The 27,418-nt window shown below is 39.6% G+C and overlaps 3 protein-coding genes across 4 annotated transcripts; all 3 read right to left on the minus strand.

Annotated features, from left to right (window-relative positions):
* Positions 1 to 200: 200 nt before the first annotated feature.
* On the minus strand, positions 201 to 5,688 carry plbd2 (phospholipase B domain containing 2). Its single transcript, XM_026187411.2, has 12 exons — positions 5,439 to 5,688; positions 3,407 to 3,500; positions 3,165 to 3,323; positions 2,973 to 3,073; positions 2,667 to 2,881; positions 2,168 to 2,262; positions 1,890 to 2,050; positions 1,617 to 1,712; positions 1,424 to 1,495; positions 1,171 to 1,323; positions 896 to 1,058; positions 201 to 751 (listed from the first exon to the last, which is right to left on the minus strand). Exons 1-12 carry the CDS (start codon positions 5,657 to 5,659, stop codon positions 581 to 583), a joined length of 1,701 nt encoding a protein of 566 aa, XP_026043196.1. The 5' UTR covers positions 5,660 to 5,688; the 3' UTR covers positions 201 to 580.
* Positions 5,689 to 5,807: 119 nt separating this feature from the next.
* On the minus strand, positions 5,808 to 15,340 carry rbm19 (RNA binding motif protein 19). The gene is made up of 24 exons (XM_026187410.2): positions 15,181 to 15,340; positions 14,911 to 15,093; positions 14,717 to 14,830; positions 14,437 to 14,478; positions 13,819 to 14,050; positions 13,412 to 13,644; positions 13,257 to 13,316; positions 13,082 to 13,160; positions 11,616 to 11,687; positions 11,203 to 11,412; positions 10,993 to 11,123; positions 10,768 to 10,892; positions 10,582 to 10,678; positions 9,244 to 9,354; positions 8,951 to 9,151; positions 8,794 to 8,860; positions 8,535 to 8,680; positions 8,394 to 8,454; positions 7,679 to 7,758; positions 7,529 to 7,584; positions 7,247 to 7,363; positions 7,045 to 7,150; positions 6,206 to 6,326; positions 5,808 to 6,107 (listed from the first exon to the last, which is right to left on the minus strand). Exons 1-24 carry the CDS (start codon positions 15,214 to 15,216, stop codon positions 6,025 to 6,027), a joined length of 2,763 nt encoding a protein of 920 aa, XP_026043195.2. The 5' UTR covers positions 15,217 to 15,340; the 3' UTR covers positions 5,808 to 6,024.
* Positions 15,341 to 18,094: 2,754 nt separating this feature from the next.
* Positions 18,095 to 26,863, minus strand: slc2a11b (solute carrier family 2 member 11b). Of its 2 annotated transcripts, none has more exons than XM_026187415.2 (12): positions 26,742 to 26,863; positions 25,146 to 25,244; positions 24,659 to 24,819; positions 24,449 to 24,573; positions 24,178 to 24,307; positions 23,928 to 24,076; positions 23,464 to 23,651; positions 23,240 to 23,350; positions 20,976 to 21,077; positions 20,062 to 20,137; positions 19,837 to 19,964; positions 18,095 to 19,703 (listed from the first exon to the last, which is right to left on the minus strand). In XM_026187415.2, the coding sequence occupies exons 1-12, from the start codon at positions 26,778 to 26,780 to the stop codon at positions 19,509 to 19,511; spliced, it is 1,503 nt and encodes a 500-aa protein (XP_026043200.1). In that variant the 5' UTR covers positions 26,781 to 26,863; the 3' UTR covers positions 18,095 to 19,508. The 2 variants fall into 2 exon arrangements, with proteins under 2 accessions (XP_026043200.1, XP_026043199.1); XM_026187414.2 differs by lacking the exon at positions 26,742 to 26,863 and adding an exon at positions 25,374 to 25,548.
* Between the last annotated feature and the right edge of the window lie 555 nt (positions 26,864 to 27,418).

The raw sequence follows: 27,418 nt of genomic DNA on the forward strand, positions 1-27,418 counted from the left end.
TCCATGCCTTGGAGTTTGCACTGCATGTCTCTCAGGTCTGTGTCCTGCTGTTCTTTCTCTTGAAGGGTCTATTTTTTCCAGAGCTTCATCAAGCTTTACTTTGAGCTCCTGATTCACTTTGACCATTTTTTCCTGTTTTATCACACACGCACGCACACGCACGCACGCACACGTGCACACACACGCCTTTTAAAAAGAAGTGATCGCTCTGTTGTTTATTTAAAAAGTTATTTACAAAAAAATCTAAAATTCAGAAAATACTGAATAACTCAAAAATGATTTATCCCAGGATTAAAACATTTGCAACAAGTGTTACAGAAAATGTTCATCAGCATAAAAGTAAGTAATAATACTTGGTGATTTCTCCACAGAAAGGTGCATATTTATTGGGTTTATTATAATGATTTTCACATATTTTGCATGAGAAAGAGAAATGCAAAAAAAAATAAACCTAATTTTCTGTCTTCTTATTCAAATAGAGGTACATTATTAATCTCTGTACCACTTAAAGATTTTTGTGAGAAGCAGTGATGCCATTTCCCTTTGTCAAACATCATAGAGCTGGAACTACTGATGCCAGTTAAGGAGTCCAGGTGACTTTTATAGGCTTGAAACGCCATACATCAGGCTGACCCATGTGTAGCAGGTCTTTGTAGGGGGAAGCGCTCCACTGGAAGGGTGGCACTTGGTCCCAGGTTGGACCACTCACTGCCACCATGCCGTACTCTCGAAACATCTCGTAGGAGGTCAGCTGCAAAGAATCACACACAATGGCTCAAACTCAGTGGACATCTCTTTTAAACTCATTTTTACTTACGGCAAACCAAAAAAAAAAATCTTCAGGGTGCATGATGGGTAAAAGGGTTAGGGCAAAGGGAGATGTGAAAATGAAAACCTTCATGTCTGTTCCTCCGTGTGGTCTCTGCTTTAAGGCGCCAAATGGATATGTTCCATTAGCTGGGTTCAGGTCTGACCGCGCTGAGATCGCATTCTCTCCGTTCTCAGGTGGATCACAGCCGTCACACTTTGAGAGTGGATCTTCCTTAAAGTTATTATACCTGAGGAGGAACAGTGTATCTCATGAATTAAGAGACCTTTTTCTCCCTAACTACAACATCTATCAGAGATTGTTTGTTTTGGGAATACAAATCTGCTACACACAGACCGTACCTCATCAGGCGGACCATCGAGTCCACATCTGTAACATCTGTCTGGTTTCTCTGGAAAATCTGAGCCCGAGGATTCTGGTCCAGAGAGAACCACGGGCCAAACTTCTCAACCAACTCATTGCAGCCACTCTTATTAAATATTTCCACATAGTACCTTCAGAAAGAATTTGGAAGTATGGACAAAAGAAAAGACACATGCATAATCTAAAGTACAGATTAACATTTACCTTAATGTTTGCACACCAAATACTTACGGTATGTTGTAACTAGCCCAGTATCCTTTCTTCAGCAGTTCCTGAGTTTTATCAGCGTAAATGGCGAGTCCTCTGCAGCATTGGAAAAAATAAAATGCTTGTTTTAAGGTCAGATCTGATAGGGTTATATATTGTCAATAGAAACACTGAATAAATGATCTATTTTGATCCAAGTTCGGGTGCTGTGACTTACGGAATCTGCTCCAGCACGACAAAGAGCCCTTCTGTGATGTCAGTCTTCCCTGGAGTGAAGAGGTTGTAGTTGACAATCATCCACTGGTTGTTGTAACTGCAAAGCAAAGTTAAAAGTGGCCTTCTTTTCACTAATACGCACAACACGGACAAAACAAAATGTTACATAATCTGGTCTTCAGTGAGGATTATCAACACAAGCTAAAAAGCAGAACAGTCTGGAGCCTTGTCAGCAGATCAAACAGTTTCTATTTGATGATTAAAACTAACTCACGTTCCACTGTTGTACTTCGTGAAGATTTCTGCCCAGTCCTTGCCAGTAGCAGCGAGCCGATTTGCAACAATGTTTCTCAGCCACTCCATGACTGTTCCAGTGGGCTGAACATATTTCCAGAGAGCAGGGTTGCTGTTGCCAATGGTGGTTTCCAAAGTAACCTACAGACAGAAAAAGAAAGAAAAAAAATAAAAGCAGTAAGATAATCTCAGCTTTCCCTTTTAAAAAAAAAAAAAATCATATTCTGTTATATAATGTCAAGTATAAAGAGATCTTACCAAGCCGCTGCTTAGGATGTAAAAGTCATCCCCAGAGAAGATGGATCCAGGGTAGGATGAGAATGCCTGAGTTCTTCCAGGAAGAACATAGTTGTCTGAAAAACATGAGAGCACGTGCTGAAGTCACACTATCAACTAGTCCCTAAAATAATTACATCAAAAATGGTGCTAGGGTACTTTTGGGGTTTTAAACGTGCATTAAAGAATTCAAAAGTCAAGCATTTAAGGACATATCTAATTGTTTTGCCATTATATAAAAAAATTGGGACCATTGTTTTTGTATTGTAAATCTGAAAAGTAGAGTGAGCAGGTATCTAGAAACAGCAACAGCTAAACTGGAAAAATCTATGTCCAAATCATCTAACCTTTGCCTCTCTAACTTTGTTGTCACTCAACCTGATCTGTCCCTCTGATGTGCTCATTTCTAATCTCGTCTCTCCTGATCAATCCCAATGAATCTCATCACCAATCAGGAGGCACACTTGCGTCAATTAATTACCTAGAGGAGAAACTTTAAAGGCAAAAATGTATTTCTTCATTATGCGCAGCATGGCCTGGTAGGTGTTCCAGGTGTCATGTGACACCAGCAGTTCCTTATTGTTAGGCAGAAGCTTAATCAGTGCAGAGCAGGAGCCAGAGCCAATGGGTCGGGTTTGACTGGATTTATTCAGAGCCGATTCCAGGTCCTCAAGGTCTCCGCCCATTTGGAAAAGTCTGTTTGGGCAACAGCAAGTGAAAGTTTAAAATCTCAGCAAAAGAGGGTAAAACATGTTTGAATGATTCAGAAAAGGAGATAACTACTTACAGGAAGCCAAATGGGTTGAGAGAGAATGACCCTATTGGCAAAGACAGCTGATCATTGTAGCTGTCCTCCAAACCTTTGAGCTGCAGCAATGTCAGACGCACCTGATGAAGAAACAGATAGCACAAAGTCTGATTTCTGGCCTTTAAAAAAGCTTGTCATGTAAGGGATTTTTTTCAGTCCTGCTCATTGTACCTGGTACCAGTAGGGTGAGTTTGGATTATTCTCTATTTGGTCCTGAATCCACTGCATGTTGGTTATGATGAAAGCCTTAAGGCGCTCGCAGTAGGCAGATTCATACATCAAGGGTTCGCAGTAACCCATTAGAGTGTTCATCCAGTGTTTATAGATCAGCTAAAAAACACCAGCATACCTAGTCATTAGAATAATTAAACCAAAAATATTTTAACGTCTGACCAAATGAGGGTTAGACTGACCGGAGACGTTGCTGCAGCCTCAACTGCACCTGCAGCGTAAGCCTGGATGCTGTCGTTGTACCGACTGCTGCTAGTCACCTCCAAGAAAGACCAGCTGAAAGAGGGAGCATAAAAATGTAAAACGATCTCCAGAAGAAAAAAAAAATAGATTTATGAAGTTTACAGCACTGTGCAAAAACCTTGAGCCACCCCCCATTTGTTTACATTTTGCTAGGAAAATAGGTGGTGCAGTGCTCTACTGAATTATGTGCAAGCAAGGTTATGAATACAAGTCAAAAGCAAAGTCTGTGTAAATCTAATCAGACTGAAGTCAAGTTTTGGTATGACCATCTTAATTTGCCAGCACAGTCTGAACTTTCTTAAACTAACTTTCGTGTAATTTCTTTAAGTAGGTTCAGGAATAGTTCTCCAGGCTTAATACTATTAATACTTCAATACTGAGTGTTTTTCTATCCAGGTATGACTTTATGGCATTGGCAGTGTGTTTGGGATCATTGTCAAGCTGAAAAATGAAGCAGCTGTCAATCACATGCTTTTCAGATACTATTATACGGTGGATTAAAATGTGAATGCACTGTTCTACATACAGAGCTATTTTGTTATATTTTGCAACTTTGTAAGAGATTGCATTTATATGTATTATTACTATTATCATTATTATTCATGTTATTGTTATTTAATCTATTATATTATTTCATTTAGTTGATTACTGTTCTTACTGTCTTGGAGCAACTGTGACCACTCTGGGATTAATAAAATATTCTGATTCCGATTGATCAATTTTAACAAGATCTCCAGCACCACTGGCTAAAACGCAGCTCCAAAAAAAAAAAAAAAACGACAGGGCGTCCACCATGTTTTACAGAAGGCTGTAGATACTGGTTCTACCTCTTGCCTGACCTCCTCCATACATGGTGCTATTTGAACCAGAAGTTTCAAAATTAAATTTATCACTCCATCAGACCTGTTGTCACTGATCTTCAGTCCACTTCTTGTGTAATCTGGGGACCTCAGTGGCTCACCCTTTTCTTTACAGAGAAGACAGATTTCTTTATGACCTGCCAGTTTCCTCACTTTTCATAGTTTCCACAGGCCACACACTATGGATGCTGTATTATCTTTTCTATTTTTTTTGTTTTTGCAACTAAAGAAATGGGTGCAAAGGATGTGTTCTTGTAACAGGCTGCTAGTAACAAAGTGCCTAAAGATACAAAATATTATCTCCCCTCCCAAACAGAACAAACAAAAACCCAGCCAATGTCCAAAGAAAAACTTTTAAAGACCTCCAGAAGATTTCTCAGTGTGTCATGTGTGCCACTTCTGCTAATTTGGGTTCCTCAAAACAAAACCACAAGGATTAAATGTTGCTCAACAAGTCAACATTTACGAAAAAACAAGGAAAACAATTTAGACCATTGACACTGCCGAACACCATTCTGTTACAGCTTCATAGGGGATGATTGTTTACGTTCTTTATGAACTCAAATATTTTAATATGTATAATTTCTCATTTTTTCTTAAATTCTTGAACTAGTCTGAGAGAATCTGGATCGGTTTGGCTGTAAAACTAGTAAAACACTGTGTGTGGAACTGCAAATTATACACTAAACAAGTGGTGGGGAACTCCAGGCCTCAAGGGCAGTGTCCTGCAGGTTTTAGACGTGTCCTTTAGCCAACACCGATGATTTAAATGGCTAAATGACCTACTCAACATGTCTTGAGGTTCTCCAGAGGCCTGGTAATGCACTAATCATTTGCTTCAGGCGTGCTGACCCAAGGTGATATCTAAAACATGCAGGACACCGGACCTTGAGCTCTTCACCCTTGCATTAAACGATTAACCGAATAATTGAAACAATATCAGGAGTCAACGCTGCAACACGCTTTTCTTACTTTCTGTAAGAAACTGCAGCACTGACCCAGCTTGACCATTCACCAACGACCTATTTCAAGCACAAACCGCACAGACAAACCGAGCCTTTAGAGGCAAATAGTTTACATTTTAGACCAAGAACAGCCTCTAAACACTCACCCTGACGTTTCAATATCATCAGTGAAATTCGCCCAAGCCACAAAATCCTCCTGATATCCCTCTATGACAGACAGCTGTCCGGTTTGCTTGTCGATCACAGCCGTTCGTATTTCTGCTCGAACGGCCGTAAACATACAAAACAAAAGCAAAAACATCTTTAAAAGATCTAAAACCTCTGTAAAACTTCTAACACGGTCAGCTCCGTTCCGCCTGCACGCCATGTTTACATGAACAAATCATGTGACTTCGATGGGCCAAGTCACCTGACTACCGCCGGGACTTTCAAAATAAAAGACGCCGCCCGACATCCCGCATCATAAGTTCATCAGTAGTTCAGTCACTGTCACAAACGAGACATGAGACAAAAAGTAACATGTACGCAGCTTTTATACATATATAAAAACCAGTCGTCAGATACATCAGATCTCTTGGACATTTCATTCTGTACAAAATACTAGTTAATCCATAGAAAACTGGACCTGCTTTTAAATTCATTATAAACTTCTGCAGATATTCGGGTCCATGTTTTATTCAGTCCATTTTACACAGAGCGTTGGGGTCAGGATTTGTGTGGAGGCTGCAGATGTCAGTCTTCCACACCACCTTCAGTTTCCATTGTCTCCAAAATTCCTTCCATAACTTCTGCTTTTCGCTGCTTTTTGGCAGTGACTGAGGAGGAATAAAACAAAACAAAACAAAAAAAGAATAAATGGCAAACCTACTTTTTATTTAATTGTGTCCTGTTAACAAGGATTTGGTGGATTTACCATGAAAATGTTCAGCTGTTTTTCGCCTCAATGCCTCCACAGTTTCCTCTGCGTCAGCCCACTCCAGCACAAGACGTCTCCCGTACAGATGGGTGCTGTGGCATAGCGCCGCAAACGCTTTCTACATAGAAAGAGAGGAACACAACTGCTAATCAGTGTGACAGCCAAAATCCCTCTAAAATAAATATTGCCACACTTTACTAATTTGAGTCACTTGAGCTAAGACTGATGCTTAAAAATGTTGGCTGGATCTCCTTTTTAACAATATGCTACAAGATCAGTTTTAAGGCCAATAATTGGTAATGAAAACCAGAAATTAGTTAAATACATGCTTATCCCTGAATGTTGGTGAAAATGGTTGAAAGCACGGTATGTGCTAATATTCAGATGGCTGCTCTTCTCAAAACACTCGTTCGATTACTTCTTTTGATTAAATTTGTTCAAACTGTGATCATCAAATTAGATTTTTGAAATTGAAATTATATTATCTCTCTTGGATATGTCAGCTTCCGGCTTGAAATTGTTTCTAAACTTCCTATTAGCAGAAAATCTGTAACACAAAAATCTATTTTAATATTTTTAAAGCACATTAAAATATCCCACCTTGAGTATTTTAAAAAAAGTTCTTTATATGCTGTTGAAAGTACTGTATGTCACAGACCTTGGATCATTTCCTCTATTGTTGCCCTTCAATGTTAAATAATAAAATACATTTGGCGATGGAGACACCCACAGACCGACATGTAGCCAAATGATGAGGCCTACAAATCTACATGCTATAATATTCTGAGTAGCTGATGAAATGTATATTTTCTTCGTTTCATGAATCACTCACAAACCTTAGCATCTTGTTTGGTGAGGAAATCAACAAAGCCAAAACCTCGATGACTTCCTGAACCAGCCGCTTTCTTTGGAAGACGGACAGTCTTTAGCTCCCCAAATGTACTGAGAAGATGAAATACAAGGAGGAAATGTGAGTATTAATTTAGCTCTTCCAACAGCGTAAATAATAATAAAAAACGATAGCTGTGTACGTGTTACCAGAAAAGCTCCCTGATTTCCCTGACAGATGCTTGGAAAGGAACATTGCGCACAAGGATCTTGGATCCCGTCTGCTTCTTGTCAGCTTGTTTCTTCTTCCGTGTCACCACAGCTGTCCTGCACATGGGAAAAAAATGAATGAGTGGTGACAAGACGAGCGATGTCTTCATGCTACCACAAATTCTAACCATAAACATGTCAGCTGAAATGTTTAGGAGCATATTCTTGTAAGTAAATAGACATAAGTGGGGAAAAAGAAAACCTTTCTGATTCACATCTGACCTTGTGGCTCTCTCTGAAACCTTCAGCTCTAACTGGTGATCATCCACCTTACAGTGCTGAAGGAGGGTTTAAGGAGAGAGAAGACATTAGCCAAAAACCTGCTTGTGGAGAAAAGCTGCGAGAGTGTTGCTGAGGAGGTGTGGATGGTACCTGTAGCTGCCTCAGGGCCTTCTGAGCTGCTTCTGCCGTCTGATACTGGACAAAACCGTAACCCATTGACAACAGTTTGCCTAGAAGACAGAACAATAAGCATGAGAACAGTGATTACGCAGAGAAAAGCAGATGTTTAGCACAATATTAACAGCGTGCTTGTCTGTGATTAAACTTCAGATGGTTCTGAAGTCTCGTCCTCCCAGATCTGGACCAGGGCATCACTGAGCTCCTGGAAAGTCCAAGGTGCAACCTGTCATCTTCAGATGGACTGAAAAGTGTCCCAGAGGTTTTCTATTGGATTTAATTCAGGCAAGCATGGGGGCCATCAATGATATCAATTCCTTCATTCTCTAGGAACTGCCTGCATACTATTGCCACATGAGGTTGGTCATTATCGTGCACCAGGAGGAACCCAGGACCTCCTGACAGCAGGGTCTGACAGCAGGTCCAAGCATTTCATAATGTTACCTATGGCAGTGATCTGTGCCTCCCTCCATGGATCTGCCTCACCAGACCATCACTGACCCATCAACAAAGTGGTTATGCTGAACAATCTTACAGCAGCATAACTTACCACTGAGTCTACAAAAATACTTTTCTTAACCAAAACATAATTTGTGGTTGAATAGTGAGCACTCCATTTGTATTATCAGTTAATAAGCACATGCCGGCACTTGTTCTGAAAGGAAATATTTGAAACCCTTCTCGGTACCTGTTTTATCTTTTTTCTTGGATATCGTGCAGGATTTGATTTTGCCACATTTGCAGAATGTCTGAAATGAACAAATAAAAACCATGACCATCAGCCAGTGATTAAACAGTTAATAATAATAGTATTTATTAATGTACCCACCTCCAATAGTTTCTCCTCTGTCGTGTTGAAATTAAGATTCTTAATGAAAAGCGTAGAACCTGGAAGAGCTTCCTCCTCCTCTTCATCATCTTCTTCCTCATTTTCTATCTTCTTCTCCTCTTTCTCGGCTGCCTTCTTCTCTAATACTTAGTTAAACAGAGCAATGGTGGATTCTGATTATACATATCATACCCTTCAAGTCTGGAAAATACTGCTCTCTCTTAAAGAGACTGCCCGGCTGTGTTTTGAGAGAGTTTACCTGGTTCTGGTTTGGCTACAAACACCCCGACAGGCGCCCACTCCAAATACAGCGGGACATGATGGAACTGGATTAGGAATGAATTTGATCCAATAAGAAGTCTTCAGTATCCAGCAGTCAAAACATACTATATGCAGGTGAAAGGTTGCACACACACCTTACTGTAAGCCATTCTTGTGAAGGCTCGTTTCGCTTCAGTCGACTCCAGAAACTCAACGATTGCAGTGAGTCCTGAAGGTGGCAGCAGCACACGGCCCAAAGAACCATAAGGTGAGAAGAGCTCCTCAAGCTCTGACGCCTGCACTCCAGCTGGAAGGTTCTTCACCAGGATCACTGTGTTGCTCCTTGCTGCTGCCGCCTGTAGACGAAGGGACGCAAGCCGTGGACTTTTCATTCAAATTTTCATACACGCATTTGGATCAAGAGCACTGAGAAGTACATCAAGCATACCTGACTGAAGGAATCCAGGCTGACACTGTTATCCAGCAGAAACTGCCGCGTCTCCTGGACAATTTGTGTTTCCCCCAAAGCCATCCTCACTGCAACACTTCCCTTTGACTCCTGCAGGGGAGAGCAAGGACCATAGATACATGCAATAAATAAATAAAGAGGAAATGAAAAACACAAGTCTGTAAAAAGAGGATTTTTTTTTTGGATTGAGATGATGTTATTACTGTGCCATTAGCCTAAAGCATTTGAAAATGTGGTTACCAAACTATAACAGTCATAATAAACCAAATTGGTTTCAGCGAGAAACTGACCTGAGCAGTGGGCTATTGCTGCGGTATAGACTGTGTGGGACAAATCCATAATATCAAAAAGAAGATCCTATTATCACCAACACTAGGTCAGTATGCTATACATTACACAGAGCAGGTTGTTGGGACTTTTTCAAATCCTTATGAAATCTCTATGGAATAATAAACTAATCATAAACAAATCAGTTAACCAGGTATATGTCAGAGAGCTGGAATTACTTCTGTTTTTCACGTATTTGGTATCCAGTCAAACATTTTTCAAAGTTTTAGTCAATTAACAGATATTTATAAATAACCATACAGTCAATTCTGGAGGTAAAAAGTGGTCTGTCTAAATGGTTTGGATGTACTCTTACCTACCCAACAGGTAGTTCAATCTAACAGCTACTAAAAAAAAGTGAGACCCTTTGCTCAACCGAGTGGTCTTGTCTGTGTCTTGTCTGTGAAATCTACTGCCAGCTAGCTTTTCCTGCAGGGGTGGGGTTACAAGGGTCTTTAATTCTCCATGTACATTGAACTTCTGCAGGACTCAAAGTTTGATGGAATAATATTCAAGAGGTTAACCTTTTCTCTAAGAGAAAATATTTCAAATCTCTGTAAAACTGTTTATCTTAGGTTCAGCAACTGAATTTCAAGACTCTGGCTTCTGTTCCTTTAAAGAAAGATGGATTTTCTGACTCTTGCTACCTCCTTATAGAGAATGGATAACAATGATGACACAGCTGGCTGCCTGTGAGACTAATAAAAATTCATGAACACATTCTTAAATGGGACCCATTTATTAGGTGGCCGTCTGCAGTTTAAATAACTTTTACCAAGTTAATGTAATATAAGGTTGAAAGAGGCATTTAATAATTAGTTGTGCTGAACTCCCTTTTCCCTTATATATTATTATTATTTCTTCTCTTGTATTATATTTTTATAATTTGTTAAAAATTGTAATAAATTGTTCAAGTAAAAAAAAAAAAGGAGGAGGAAAAGAGGCAGACAGGAGCGTAAATGCAGGTGAACTAGATGTAAAGTCACTCACGTGGTCCAGGACTTGGCTTTTGGTGGTGTTGTATTTTTCAGCAATAGCATCTGCCACTGCACTTGTACCCAGAAACAAGGTGTTCCAGTTGTGTGAACTAGAAAGAAACCGAGAATTCAAGTGTAAGCTTAAAAAAATATCAGCATGAAAAACAGAGAAACAGACGGTCACTTTGATCCCGATTACCTGGAACTTAAAGCTTTAGTTTTAGCATCTTTTTGCCGTTTGTAAGATGAGGAGCCAGGACCGCCAGCATCAGAGTCACTCTTTTCTTTCTTCACAGTGGAGGGAAGCAGGTGAAGCATCCTGCCCTAGAGGTGTAAGAAAGTTTTCAAACAGCTGAATTTAATGAACTGCACTTTGAATCCAGCCATGAGGTGTAGAGTGATGAAGAAGTTCTGACAAAAACACCTGAAAAATGTGTCCGTCCAGCTGAGCGAGCGCTGTCACGGCGTTCTCTGGTATCATGTAGGTTACAAAGGCAAACCCTTTAGGTCTCTTGGTTAGCGTGTCAATTGGGAACAGCACATCAGATAAAGGACCTGCAGAGATTTTATAACCATGAAACACTTGGGACAAGAGCGCATTTCTTTCTACAGACGTGTAATCAATGTAACTCACCGTGTTTGCTAAACAGATCTTTGATGTCCTCCTCTGTGCAGGTGTAAGGAAGGTTTCTGATGAAGAGTCGGCCCGACTCTGAAACATCTTCCTCCTCCTCGTCCTCCTTGAGCTTCCTGCTAAAGTTTCTGTCAGTTTCTTTCTCTTTTCCATCTCTTATGTTCTTTCCCGCTAAAGCATCCACGCGAAACACTTCAATGTAACGCCCTCCTGAAAACACAAGGACAAAGTCTAGGCTTCATCAGCTAGTAGAGAATGAGAAATACATCTATAAATGTCTTTGTTTCCCCAACTGAATGGTGGCTTCAAATGTTTTCGCTCATATTTTGTGCAGAGTTTTTACACCCTGTAACATCTCATTCATAGTAACACAGCCAAATACTATGAACAGAAATAAGTCCTAATAATTTCACCTATATAATCCTTGTTTTTCTTCAAGGCCTTTTCCACCTCTTCCTCAGAGTGCAAGTCCACGTATACGTAACCTAAAAAACAACAGCACACTGTTAAGATGCATCTGCCTGTATACAGTTCATACAGACCTGTAGTGCTGTGAAAAAGTAATTGCCCTCATCCTGAATTATTGTTTTTGCATATTTGTCACACTCGAGATCATCAAAATATGTAAAATTTTGCAGAAAGACAAGCAAACACACAAAAGTGGGAAAAGGTTATTCAAACCTACCTGAATGTCCCCCAAACCCAATAACCGTTTGTGCCACCATTGGCAGCAAGAACTGCAATTAGCCATTTGTGATATCTGACACAAGTCTCTCATATCACTCAAACTCAGTCACACTTTTTTTTGAGCCATTTAGAGGTAGACCAGTGTGTTTTGGATCATTGTCCTGCTGCATAACCCAAGTCCACTGGAGCTTCAGGGCATGAACTGTTGGCCAGAAGTTCTCCCTTAGGATTTTCAGAGTGGAGAATTCATGGCTCTATCAACTACAGCAGGTTGTCCTGAAGCAGCAAAGACGCTCTAGACCATCACACTACCACCACCGTGTTTGATCATTGGTATGATGTTCTCTTTATAGAATGCTGTGTTAGTTTTATGTTAGATGTAACGAGACTCAAACCTTCCACAAAGTTCAGCTTTTGTGTTGTCACAGAATATGTTCCCAAAGGTCTTGGGGATCATCAAGAAATATTTTGGCAGATGTCAGACGAGCCTTTGGGTTCTTTTTGGTCAGCAGTGGTTTTCTCCTTGGACTCTACTATGTATGCCATTTTCTTAGTGTTGAATCATGAACTTTGACCTTAACTGAGACAAGTCAGGCCTGCAGTTCTGTAGATGTTGTTCTAGGCTCTTTTGTGACCTCCTGGATGACCAATCAATGTGCTCTTGGAAGTCATTTAGGAAGGCCGGCCACTCCCAGGAAGTTTCTCACTGTTGCATGTTTTCTCCATTTGAGGATAATGGCTCTCACTGGGTTTCACTGGAGTCCCACAGTATTAGAAATGGCTTGGTAACTTGCAGACTGATTGATGTCTGTGTTTTTTAATCTCTTTCTTTAGATTCAGTAATCAGGTCTGTGTGTGACTGCTATCAGCTTTTTAAAAAAAGGTGAATAATTCATGGTTTAAGAAGGGGAGAATAAAAATTTCACTTAGGACCAGGAAGGTTTGTATGGGCTCTTTCCCTTAAAAAAAATTAAATCATTATTTAAAAACGGCATTTTGTATTTATTTGGATTCTCTTTAGCTAATATTAAAATGAATTTGATGATTTGAAACATGCAAATGTGACAAATATACAAAAAAAAAAAAAAAAGAAATCATGAAGTGGGCAATTATATTTTCTCAAGCCACTGAATACAGCATATGTGGGTGACTGCTGCAAAATGAGAAACTTTAAATACTTTTACTATCACACCTGTTCTATTTCCGCTTTCGTTCTTCCCAATCCGGACTGCTGCAGGCTTCAGTGGAGTCATAAATTCTCTAATTTGTTTCTAGTGGTGTTACAGGAAACAATGTTAGCGTCACAGATTCAGAGTGATACAGTGAACATTTCAGTGCCGACACTGAGAAGTTTCTTGTTCGCTCACCTCTTTAACATTGAACGGGACTCCTCTCAGCTTCACTGTGAACTCTGTTGTTGCCTCCGTCTGTAGTAAATACACAGGGGTTGGTGTGAATCACTACAAACTAGTAACAATGACAGAATGTAAAAATTTAAAACAGCTTCTGATAGAGGAGTCACCTCCTGCTTGGCAGGTTTCTTCACTTTACTCTGGTCCTTTTCCTCAGAGGTCACTGAAGACTTGACCTTTGAGATGTTTTCCCTGTCTCCACTCTCGTAGTCACTGTCTGTGTGCTGTAAAGGACCATCATCATCCTCTTCTTCCTCCTCCTCCGTGTCTGCTGTTTGTGCCACCTTTGACCGCAGGTAGTCCATATCTGATAAGCCAGACTTCAGTGCTTCTTTAGTGGCATCTGGAATCAACAGCATAGCAAACAATTAACAATAATTCACTGAACCTGGATGAATATTTTCTAATATAGTTTAATCTGATTTTCTGTGTGTACTTTAGAACAATATTTCTCTGATATAAATTTCAGTATTTGATGTTGATGTAACCCCAAAATTAAAACACAACCACTACCAACCTTCTTCCTCACTCTCATCATTTTCTTCTTCCTCATCCTCTTTGTCTTCTTCTGACTGGTCTGAGTCAAAGTTGAGGTAATCATCTGAAGCAGGTTTCTTCTTGCTTTGAGTCGTCTTCTTCTTCTTGTCGGGATCGGGTGCTTCCTGTGCAGTGTCGTTTGCCCAGGTCGGAGCTTGGCTTCGATTCTGATGCACTGACAGAAACTCCTTGAATTCTGCTTCCTCTTCCAGCTGAAATGAGATATGAGCCGATGTCCAAATATTAAGTGTTACATCATACAAAAACTGATGAGTTAGGCAAAAAAAAATTTTTTTTAAATTGTACTCTCACAGGCCACTTCATTGGGTACACCTGTTCAACTGCTAATTTACCCACATATCTAATCAGCAAATCAGTGAGGCACTGGTCAGTGTACTGGTAATCTTAACCATAACCTGCTGAACGTCAGACTGAGCATCTTAATAAAGAGGAACGGTGATTTAAGTGATTTTGAACATGACATGGCTGTTGGTGCCAGATGGGCAGGTCTGAGCATTTTTCCCAAAGCTTGCACCCATCTCCCGACCAACATCTCAATTTAAGAGCAGATAAATTTTAAAGTTTATAATTTACTTACATCTCCCAGAATACTACTGGATTCCTTTTTCTGCTTCTTCTTCTAAAATTCAAACAGACAGACAGACACACACACACACACACACTATTGTATTAAAAACACAAATTCTATGAAATCATACTTATATTATTCTCTGGTAAGGCAGCAAAAAATTATGATATACAGAGGGAAGAATGAATTATAAAGATATATGGTAAGTTTTATATACAAGTACGACCTCTGTAATTACAGAGTGTCAGTTTACAAATACTGTTATTTCCCGTCCACAGGTGTTTCCTACCTTTTTGCCATCAGTGTCGGCCGGAGCAGAGGGTTTGCCCTGCCCTGAGCTCTGAGTGTGTTTACTCCAGGCTCTTGCCTTACTGGGGTCTCCAAACGCTTTACACATCTCCACCTAGAATAAAGGACAGGTAAACCATCAAGCATGCGCGTGTTCCCTCTCGAGGCACAGACTGTGTGCGGCTGAGGCCATACCGTCACTCTGGATGTGTCCACGAAGCTCTTATTGAAATGCTTCAGGGCCTTGTTTGCATCCTCCTCGGATTTAAAACCCACAAAGCCGAACTTACGGAACTTGCCGTCTTTGGTAAATTTCAGCGAGCAGTCTGTCAAAGTGCCAAAGGCAGCAAACATCGACCTGAATCTGTCCTCCTTCATCTGCACAGAGAACAGTGAAATTTAGCTGGGCTCAAATTAAAGGCTGCTCTCGCTTTGTGTTCACATGCGAGCGGGCTGTTTACTTACCCCATTAGGGAGGTTTTTAACGATGAGTCTCGACATCACGACAGAAGGTGTAATTCCACTGTTAACGCGTAAAACGGCTTTATATAACTTGTCAACAAAAACAGCGTGGACAAGAACCTCTAGCTCGCCATCTTGAGTGGGAGGGGCTTCTTCTTCTTCGGCCGATAGTAACCGTATCAGTGAATAAACGCCACCCTGTGGTCGGGAATGGTTACTGCGTATATAATCAAACAATATTTAACTGGGTGTTCTAATAATCATATCAAAAACACATTAAAAAAACTGATGTTATATATGATATGAAAACATGTAACTATAACAGCTGTTCAAGTATTACTAAAATATGACAAGTTAACATCTGGAAAACGAATTAATTGTGACTGAAAGGTGTGGCGCTGGCTTTCTTGAAGTGTACACTGCAGGTCTTCATGTGTTTTCTGTTGTTGTTGCTTTTGCAAAACCTTTCATTGATACTACTATGCATCACTGAGCATTGTTTTTCCATTTTTTTCTTTTCGGCTTCCAGTTCAGTTATTTGGTACTTTATTTCATTATAAAATTCTTGGAGTTTTTGATTTTTCCTCTGGAGAATAAGTTTTTCTTCTTTCTGTTGTATGTCCTGTTGCTCCTTCTCTTGAAGCAACTCTTGATTTTGGAGCAGTGTTTCATTCAGAGTTATTTGGAGCATTTTGTATTTTTCCTCCATGTCTTCAAGTTTGCATTGCATTTCTTCCTCTTTTATGTCCTGCTGTTCTTTCTCTTGAACAAACGCTTTACTTATCTGCAGTGTTTTATCGAGCCTTATTTGCAGCACTCTGCATTTTTCTTCCATGTCTTCAAGCTTGGAGTCCATTTCTTTCTGTTTTATGTCCAGTTGCTTCTTCTCTTGGAGCAACTGTTGATTTTTGTGCAGTTTTTTTTTTTTATTATGCTTTACATGCAGCGCTCTGTATTTTTCTTCCATGCCTTGGAGTTTGCACTGCATGTCTCTTGGCTCGATGTCCTGCTGTTCTCTCTCTTGGAGGATCTCTTTATTTTTTTCCAGAGCTTCATCAAGCCTTACTTGCAAGTCTTCGTTGTGTTTCTTGATGTTATGAAGCTTGCAAACCATTTCTTTATGTTGTATGTTGCTTTTTCTTACATTGTACTGTGAGTTGCAGTCATGCATACTGCAGCCCAACTGTGGTGTTCCTGCTGAAGGAAACGGTTTCCAAGGCCTAATCCGTGGATCGACTTCCTTCGAGGCGTGGACGTCTATCAGCAGAGAATGTACCTTCACCTATCAGCAGAGAATGTCCCTTAGTCTGTAACACAGTCAAATATATTCTCAAGCAATATTCAAGCATGCCATTCAGCGTGTTAGTACGAGCTCGGGAGCAGCTTGGGAGAACAAGAAAACAGAGACTGCTTCAGGTTGTCTTCCCAAATTGACTCAACTTTATTTACAAGTACAACAGTTTATATAGAGGGTAAAATTCATGAGACAGCAGATTATCAGTTTAAACCAGTACAGACCAAGATAAGGGAGCGTCTTCCTGCCCTTGGGTGAAGAAGCATCCTTTGTGTAGTTTATTAGTTCAGCTACATTTGTGATTATCTCAGCGACATATTTTCAAGGCACAAAACGAAGAGTTCTTTCATTAGTGAAATCTGAAACAAACCATTTGGCCTTCAACAGGCGTCTAAAAGATTAAGAAACTAATGTAGCTGAGGGAGTGATCTCTGTGGTATTTCAACCTTGTACCAGCCTGTGATTCTCACACATCAATTCTTGGGTCAAAGAGAAAAATAACTAAAACAAAGGGGCCTTATTGAATGACAGAGTTTTCCTGCATAATGTCACTATAAAACAATATCCAGTAAATGCTACCATGGTACTAAAATACCTAACACCTGCAGCTAGAAAAACTACCTTAAGCTCCAAACACAGTCTATTAACTGTATTTGAAGCTGGCTTAAAGGCGGCAGGGTGGAGAGTGTGTGGAGAACAGAAAGAAGGGAGGTTCAACCAGGGCCTGCAGCTTACACATGCCTTGCAGGTTAATCTGGCTGTGTATGGTCTTTGCTTCCTGCTGAGATGACGACTTGCTGTTTAAAATCAGTAGCTTATTGTTTAAAACAAAAGAAAAAAAAAACTTGGCTGCCTACATTTTTCTGCTAAGCGAAGCGTATCATCTAAATCAGGAGTTAGTTGGATTGCTAAGCAGCTGGAGCTGGTTGGATCTTTGGGGCTGAATTTTCATGCTCTTCACACACATTATATTTCCTTCAACTTCAAGAAACTCAGTGGTTTTTTCAGGTGTTTTTTTTTACATTATAAGCTTTGATTATATTTTAATTTTACACTTTTAATGAAGATGTTATGACAGCTGGAACAAAGAAAAAGGAAAAGGAGCTGTCTTCTTGGTTCTGGGTTTAAGGTATCTGTAGGAATGGGAAACAGAACTAACATGAGTACTCAGTGACATAACTGTGGTTAAAAAGCAAGCCATTGCCATTTCCCTGTACATCTGACCACATTTGAATTTAATTATCCTTCTCCTCAATGATACAGAATTATACCACTTTAAGCAGTGTCATTGGTTTATGTGGTAGGTACCATTACTAAGCAACCATGTAACTTGCTGTAACTAACAACCATGTAACTCACTAATCAATGACGGAATCTCTTCTTATACATATTTCTTTTTTTATATATTCAATATATTTTCTCTCTGAGTAATACTATAAACAAATATTAATACTTCTAATACTTTTTCACTCTTTTTCACTCTAATACTTTTTTTATTCATGTGATGCATGACAAACTGTAGAGTGAACTCTTTGTTCTCCTGATCAAATGTCATGCTGAAAGATTGGAAACTGAAATATTAAGCAGCTGAAATGCCAAGCAAAGTTCACAAATGATGAAACGTTTTTATTTAAACTGGTCTTTATTGAAAATTCTCAGAGGAGCACCTTTTATTTTTTATTTTAATCTTTATTTAACCAGGTTATTCCCATTGAAATTAAAGGTCTCTTTTACAAGGGAGACCTGGCCTTAAAAGTTACACAAACCAGCCTTTATTATACCAACATATTATATATAAAGATTACTTCTTCAGTATTAGTTGGGCTAAAGAGACACAATCACAACTGCCTAGAAGATCTAAAAAGGAACTATAGTTTACAGCACAATTCATTATTAAGCAACATACACCCACCAGAAACTTTTAGGTACACTTTGATCCCACTGGGCAGAACCACCTTTAGCAGATGGATACACTGTGGTCACGAAAGGAAGGAAATGGTCAGCAACAGCTGTCAGGTAGGCTGTGCGGTTTAAACAATGTGTGCCAAGAAAATATCCCCACATCGCCACCAGCCTTAATATAACCCTTAAAATTCTAATCCTACCGTCTGAATATTGCCACAGAAACTCAGACTCTTCAGACCAGAGAACATTTTTCCATTCTTCTGTTGTCCAATTTTGGTGAGCCATATGAATTTGTGGCATCAGGTTCCCGTTGTCAGCTGACAGTAGTGGTACCTGGTGTGGTTTTCTGGGTGTAATCGTTCAACATGTCATCCTTTTCTGTGCCTTGTTGTAACGACTGGTTATTTAAGTTACTGTTTCCTTCCTATCGGCTCAAAGCAGTCTGCCCATTCTCTTTTGACCTCTGGCATCAGAAGTTTTTTCAGACCATTCTCTGTGAAGAGATGGTTGTTTGAGACAATCCCAGTAGATCAGCAGTTTGTAAAATATTCTGACCAGCTTGTCTAGCACCAATTTTTTGCCACTTTCAAAGTCACTTAAATGTTCATTCTGATGCTCAGATTGAACTTCAGCAGGTCATCTTGATCATGTCTGCACGTTTAAATGAGTTGCTGTTACATGATTGGCTGATTAGAGGTAGTGGGTGTAGCTAACAAAGTGGCTGGTGAGAATGTTAACCTGAGACCCTGCATCATCAATTTGCGTATTTCATTTTGCTGTTCTGCACCTTATTCTTCATTCTGCTCAGCTGTGTTTTATACGTTGTTAAGCTGTGTTGACTTTATTGTATTGTGCTGTAAAATGACCTGATTATCCCAATATTAGGACTTGATAAAAAAAAGTATGTAACAGCTTTGTAATAAAGTAACAACTCCCTGCTCAAAGAGAAAACTTAGTTTATGTCCAACTAATCAAAAATAACAAGGCAAAATTACAAATTGCATCCCAAACATGAACCTGGGTCTCAGGAAGTTATCTCATGTGTTCGCTATAAATATTTCAGATTTGTGTGATAAATATTGTGTGACATAAAGAATCACTGATTAAATAACCCTGTTTAACGAGGCACATTTCATATTGAAGTTGACAACAGTATTGTCCCTGCTCCGTCCGAACAGCCGATCTGCCTCTTTTTGGAAGACTGGAACTCGTTCTGGATTTCCAGAAAGGTTTTGTTCTTGGTTTCAGGGACAACAAGGAAGATATATATTATCACCAAGCAGCAGATAACCAAGAACACCAGGAAACAGTACTGCTTCAGTCCGAGCTGTAAAAAATAAAACAAGTGAGTGGAACATATCCAAGTACAACATCGAGGTTTAAATGTTCATTTTAAATGCAAGAAATGGTGAGAAAATATTCCAAAATGATCATAGATCCTCAACCATTTGAACACCTACCACAATGAAGGGGAAGACCAGGCCAATGAAGAAGAAACTGGACCAGTTCACTGACCCTGCAAGCATGTACGCTGCAGGGCGCGAGTTTTGCGTGAACAGCTCAGTTGTTAAGATGTTAGTCACGCCACCTTCATGGGGGAAGACACAGAAGAAATCCCTGTTACAGCTGATGTGCAGACGCAGCTGATGATGCACATGCTTCGGTGAAAGAAAGAACATTTTTACCTGGTCCTAAGCCAAAACTTAAGATGAAAGCAAAAACACAGACCATGCTGAGGTATGGAACAACTGGGCTCGCCTCCTGAGAACAAGGAAGTTGTGCAAAAGAAACGTTATAACACAGGTAGGGACATGCCTTAACCTCTGTGTGGCGTTCAGGTCTGTTGGACCCGTTTTCAGTATTTACCAAAAGAAAAAATATGTAATTTTGATTGTTTCTTCAGACTTTTTGACTTTGGCTCATTTTCTGCAAAGAATGCATACAATAAAACTTCATAGAGCAACCCTGCACATTCATATTAAGCATGTGTGTTCAGGTGTGTTTTTAGTGTGTATGCGTTTGTGCTCCTGCTTTTCCTGCACATTTTAACCTCTGGGTTGTGGGAACCACAATGTAGTTTCTCACGCTCCATCCCAGGCTGCATATCGAGGGTGGGGCACAACAAATACAAATAGCTTGACCTGTGTGGCTGCGTATTGGTCATGAACTCATTCTCTGCTTAGCACTTTTAGATGAGTCAGTTTTGGAAGATGATGCAGAGAAACAGTTGAGTTTTATCAGATGTGATGGTGCAGACAGGAAGGAACGACGGGACAGACTCAAACTCTGCAGTGATAACTCTAGCCTTTAGCACGCAGGTCACTCGCTGTCAGGTGAGCACTCTGACAGTGCTCACCTGACAGAGTCTGACAGTAAGCACGAGGCTGACCTTTAGTCATCTCCAAAATAAGCTTACCAGCGGCCAACACAGGGAGAAATATGGATGCCAAAAATGGTTAAATTGCATAGTTTACTTGTCCAAGGACTGAAACACCTCCATATGTGATGCAACCAGGGTAACGAAAGCATGAACACCACACAGGGCTTAAACCCTTAAATATCTCTTTTTAAAAAGATTTCTTGGCCTGACGATAATTACCTGAAAAGTTAGGGTCAGCGTGAATAAAACGCAGCAGATAGCCATCAGTGTGTATCCTCCCATGATGAGTACTTTCCTTCCCAGACGGTCAATGAGCATACCCTGTGAGACACACAGCATGTCACAAGACCAGAAAGACTCCAGGCAAACATCTCTTTTGAGGATTACTCTGATCCATTTCATGTTCTATTTCCAGCCATCTTACACAAACGTCTTGAAATTCTTTTCTATTTTTCTTCCTGATGGTTTCTTTTTTATAATCTGACCGCCTCTGACAGTTCATCGCTTGGAAGCGATATTTGAAAGGTCTCATCTTGTGATTTTAAGATTGCTGTAAGTGTCATAGAGGATCATTATTTCTGTGTTTGCTGAAACAAAAAGAAAAATTTGAAACTAAAGTTCAATGTATTTTCCAGTTAAGATAGATTATAAATACAAGTATGCACAACTAAAGCCATTTCACACATAAACTCTGAACAGTGTCAGGAGCTGGACTTGGTCACATGAGACACATGACACCCGGGAGAAGATAGTTCACTTCAGATGTGCTGTCTCACCTGGCAAAACTCAGCTTGCTTCAGGAGATCCTGCCTCCTCGGTAGAGTAAGCCGAAGTTATTGCACTGCAAAGCTGAGGTCTATTGTGACTTATTTTTTAACAAATGATAGTCCTGAGTGGGCTTGCATGAAATCTTATAGTCTAAAACTCCCTTGTATTCATAATCTGACTCAGTAAAAATAATTGTAAAAGTATATTAATATTCGGACCATTACACACATTGTTTTGGGTTTACCAGTTGGATTCTTTGTCACATATTAGTCCAGTAATGGGTAAGCAGTCCTTCACCCCAGGAAAAGCAAATGTTACTTTTAAAGGCTTTGGGCTTAAAAAGTGTAAGATCTGTATCTTCTAACCTCTGACGTCATCATGCATTATGAATAAGTGAGGCATACATTTAGTCTATAAAGAAAACTTGCCTGTAAACAAGAAGAAGTTTTATAAGAGTAAATTTCACTTCACAGACCACCACAAGCACCCCAAGCAATAGCAATGACAAAGAAATTCGTAGAAAAAAAATGTCACATTAGAGTTTTATGATATTTGTATATCCTGAGTTAAACTGGAAGCAGAGATCTCATAAAAAGGACTACAAGTCAGCTTATGCTTTGAGTCATACTTATAAGGTGAATACACTCAGATTAACACACAATAACTGTGTAGGGCAGGGATGATGCATACAGCTCACTTTGATCTTAAATGGGTCAGAGCAGTAAAACTACACAATAAATGTGTAAAATTACAAAAAAAAGCTCTGGTGGTTCATGTCATGTAATTAAAACATATCTAGTTTTCATTTTTGCGGGCATTTCTATAGTAGGTAGTGAAAAAACAGGAACTTTCTTGTTATTTAATTGTTTATCTATTGGGCCAATTCTGGCCCCCAGGCCTTATGTTTGGCACCCTCAGTGTAAAGGGACTGGAATTTTTTTTGAAGTCAGAGTTAGGTAAAAAATGATCCCAAAATACATTCATCTACACTTAAATCTATTGAGTTTATTGGGTTTTTAGAACATATCTGTGTAAATATAAAAAAACTAGTGAAGGTCTACAATAAAGAGATGTCTTTATGAATGGAAATACAGAAGGCTGACAACGAGGCGCAAACCACTGGTTACACTCAAGAACAAGAAGAAGATTCGACATGTACAGTACTGAAATAGATTCTTTGGGTAGATGAAACACAGAAGCCCAACTGATTGGAAGAGAAAAGCATGGCGAAGGAGAAAATCTGCTCGTGATCTGAAGCATGAAATGCTATCTGTCAGACATGGTGGAGGCCTAATGCATAGGCATGCATGGCTGAACAGCATTATAATGTTTACTGATTATGTGACTGCTGATAGAAGTAGCACAAAGGCATCAGAAGTTTGCACAGCTATAATTTCTATTAAAATGGATAATGATCCAAAGCATACTGCAAAGAGTTTGTCTGAGGCAAATAAATGGGATATCCTTCAATGACCAAGCCAGTCACCTGATTTCAATCCACCAGAGCATGATTTTTTAGTTCTTAAATAAAAAACTGAATGAAGACCCACAAACTAGCAGCGACTGAAGATGGATGCTGTAAAAGCCAGGGGAACATCTCAAGGGAGGAGATCTGGTGATGTCTGTGGGTTCTAAACTTCAAGCAGTTGCAGTGGATTTTCATCCAAATACTAAAAACAATACTTGAAAATACATGACGAGAAACTCATACTTACACATGTTAAAGCGGTGATGCATTCACAGGCACCAGTGCCGACAGTGGCGTATGGTATCTTATCACTGGGAATACCAGACTGTTTGAACACGTAACCTGCGTAGAAGTAAATCTACAGGGAGTGTAGAAAACAAATAAAGAAACAAACACAAAACCATAACTTTCAGTTCTTTGGAAACTCCTTTTTTATCTTTGTGTGAACTTTTTTAAAGTGGTCGTACGTACAGCATTGATGCCGTTCAGCTGTTGTGCAGCGTTGAGCACCATGATGGTTAGAACTTGCCAGCGTAAAGAGCGATCAGCAAAGAGCTCCCAGGGTTTCTTGGCCTGTAAACCTGATAAGCTATTCCTCTCCTTCTCAATATCCTCTTGTTCACTGTCACAATCAGCTATACCATGCAGCTGCTTCAGGGCTGCAGACACATAAGACACACAGGACTTCAAGTTATTGCACTTCCTTCATATCTGACTAATCTGCGGTGGCTGTTTGCTGTTTGGGGGGGTGTCCTGTCAGAAGGTTTCCACCGTCAGAAATTCATCACATGCTTGAAATGAAAAGATAAATGCCTCTGGTTATTTCTGCCTTTATACATTTTATTATTTACGCTGTCACATGCACTAAGTCATCTTTCCTGGAAGAACACAATTCCCAGCGATCTGAAATGGAAGGAACGGTGCAGCTGTTTTACCTTTCTTACAACCCTCTTCATCCCCTTTGTCGATGAGCAGATAGCGTGGGCTCTCAGGGAACCAGGGCAGGATCAGGAGCTGCAGAAAAGCTGGGATACAGGTGGTGGAGAGCAGGATGGGCCAGTACTCCTCTTTCCCCAGGAGCTCTCTGTATAATTGTACAAGGACTTCAGCTTGATATTTTCTTTGAAGGGATGTAGCATTGGAACTGTGTGAAAAGTTCTTCTTCTTAATGTGTTTATTCATCACCTGAGGCCAATCACTTGTCCGGTAAAGATCCCCCCAGTAATGAAAATTGAGGTTCCCATTCCCATAGCACCACGCAGTGAAGTCGGAGCTATTTCTCCCAAATATAGAGGTTGAACACAAATGGCAATGCCTATAAAAATATTTAAAAGACATTTCAGAAGGTTTTCATGCAGCATCATTATTAGCCATTATTAACTGGACATCTAATTCATGTATCTGTGTTTCTCCAAGATTTAGAAACAAAACATTTAAGTGTTCCTGATGTACTCACCTGCATTTAATCCAGAGATGAAACGTCCGATGATGAGTAATTCAAATAACCCTGTAGGATAACTCAGACCCATCAGCAAAGCAGCCAGGAGTGCAAATATGTTATTGGTCAGCAGTGTCCCTTTTCTGGAAAGAAAAAATGAATCCCATTATTTATAAAAGAGAAGACAATTTTTCATCAAAAAAAAAAACAAAAACAACATGTCCATACCTTCCGACCCTCACAGACAATGTTCCACCAATCAGTGCCCCTATAAGTCCTCCTAAAGTGAATATGGACACGATAGTGGACCAGAGGAGGGTGAGACCATCATCTGATATTTGAGTTTGGTAACGCTCGCTCCAGGTTTGGTTGATGAAATCTTGCACATACTGGAGAGAAAAGAAGAAAATTGAACACAAACACTGTTTTTTATCAACACGAGTGCAAAGCAATGTCTAAATACTGCCACTACTCTTATTATCAGTCTACTTTTTTGTCACTGAATAACATCACTGTACTTGGCGATCATTAGACCGCCTGTGCTTGTTAGAACAAATTATGTGTTGTGTGTTTGTGTGTGCGTGTTCTCTAATATCAGAATAACAAAAACAGTGACTGTAGTCCACGTGTTACTAAGTTTGCCCTCAGACCGTGTTTTGATCATTTAGATCAATAGTTATGGAAAAAGTCCAGTGAGAGGCAGCAGAATTATTACCGCTGTGGGCGCATTGATGACAGATATATTATATCCATACTGAAAGGTCCCCCCGATGCCAGCAGCACACACAGCCAGCAGAAGTGATTTGTTTGGAAGCTGCAAACAGAAAAACAGACCCACAAACAAAAGTGTTTCAATATCATCTTGGACAGAAAGCTGCGTCCCACCATGCTGCCAAACGTACTTTTATTTTTCAAAACCCTTAATCCATTACAATCCACTTACCTTTGGCCGCCTTCTATCTTTGGTTGCTTTAGCTAGAAGAGGCTGATATTCATTCTTGTATTCTTTTGGCATGTTTTATATTTTGCTTAAAGTCCTGGATTCTTTGAGGGAGAGCAGAATATCAGAGTATCCTTCTCGCAGGAGCTTGCATCCAACAGGAAACTTAAAGCGGATGGGGGGATGAGTTTATGCCGGGGATAATACAATTGATCTGTTGTCAGAAAGTGTCCTTAGGGTGTGGGGAATTGGCTAAATTATTCCATGTTTATTCAAAGTTCATGGCGCACTAACTGAATCCAAACACAGCATGCAGTGTAGTTTAATTACTTTCACATAAAAGAAGAAAAGTATTTCAGGATCCACACATAGGGGAGTTACATAGCATTATGATTTTGGTCTACCGAAAACATGTTTCACAAAGAGTAGCACAATGTGCACCTATTTTAATATATTTTGGTTTCTTTTCTTTTTTCTGTTTTTAAAGACTTGCATAGCTCACAGGTTTGATGCCATGGAAGTGTGATGCATGCCTACAGGCAGTATGCAGTACCACATTCACATTTTAAAAGGCTGAGAAAAAAAATCCATAGTTATGCCGTAACATATGTCCTAGGCTATACGCTCAGCAGTAAAGATGCTATGTGCGGACTCCCCCTATAGTTCAAGTATAGAAAAGCAGTTGGTGAAGTTTTTTGAATAACTGCAGCCGCTGGATGGATTAACTGTGGAGAGCAATCTGGGCCGGCCATGGTGCAAGGTTTTTGTGGCTGCTGTCTTTTCCATCATAAGGACTCCAGTCTCCGTCAGAGGAGGGATGCCCGGAAATGTTTATAAAGGGCAATTCATTAGCAGTTTAATAAAGTTGATAATAAATATTCATAATTTAAGACATTCTGTATACAACAATCCGAACTGCAGTTATAATACATATCAATACCAAGTACTTTAAACGGATTTTTGTCAATCTGGCAACCCAAAACCACGCGCTTTTAGAATTTAAATATTTATTTAGGATTTATTTTAGGATTTAAAATATAAATGACATTTATTTAGGATTAAAATTATTAAACTACGGATTACAGCTCGCATCCTCCACAGACACTAGCTACGTTTTATTTCATGTGAATTTAACGTTTTTCTTCACGACTTTGCCTCGTGACTGGCTCTCTTTAGTCATTTGAGGAAAGACGTCTGAACCCAGGAATTATTTTTTTTTTAAAAACCCCCAAAACGAACAAAAAACAAGAAAAACAAAAAGAAACAAAAAACCCTGCAAATATTCTAAAATAATTTATTTTATTTATTTCTTTATTCTTTTTTTTTCCTTTCTAACAGCCCTCATTGGTTCCAAACCCATGTATGACTCACCTCTTTCCTTGATTCCGCACGTCCCTCATCCGCGTTCATTTTGAAAGCTGCCGTAAAGTTATGCTCGCAGAAACCATTTACAAAGACTAAATTTTGCACTTGAATCCAAGTTCTGACAAAGTAGCTGCCTACTGTAAGGTGCAGCACATGACCTCGGCTCAGCGTAGAGGCTGATTAAGAGGTTGAGGCACATTCCTGCTGCATGGTGAAGCTTGCTCTCGGGTAAAAGAGGGCTTGTTAACCCAAATATTAAAATAATATTCACTTTGTGTTACACACTTCACACTTACAGCTTGTTTCAACTGTCATGTGACTTTTTTTTTTAGTTTGGTTCATGTATTGTGGTCACGAGAAAAAATAGTACAATAGGTTCTCACTATATTCAAAGATGATAACACAAATTTATTGTTCAGGTAGCAGAAGATGTCATCTGCTAATTTGTAGTTCCATAAAATTGGATTCTATTTTCCATGGATGACTGCCTCCTAGGTAAATACATATTTGGGTTTGAATTACTTTGGATAAAAGTGATAAAACAAATAATTTCTAAAACGTTGACATTGATTTTATTTCCAAGGTCGCTGCGCTCTTAAATTTGTAAATCATTCAAAGAGTTCTGTAGCTTACCACAAAAAAACAAAAAACGTTTTAATCCCGTGAGAACTTTTGAGACTCTA

Source organism: Astatotilapia calliptera, chromosome 12 (assembly GCF_964374335.1).
Source record: "Astatotilapia calliptera chromosome 12, fAstCal68.1, whole genome shotgun sequence".
In the NCBI taxonomy this organism is placed as follows: domain Eukaryota; kingdom Metazoa; phylum Chordata; class Actinopteri; order Cichliformes; family Cichlidae; genus Astatotilapia; species Astatotilapia calliptera.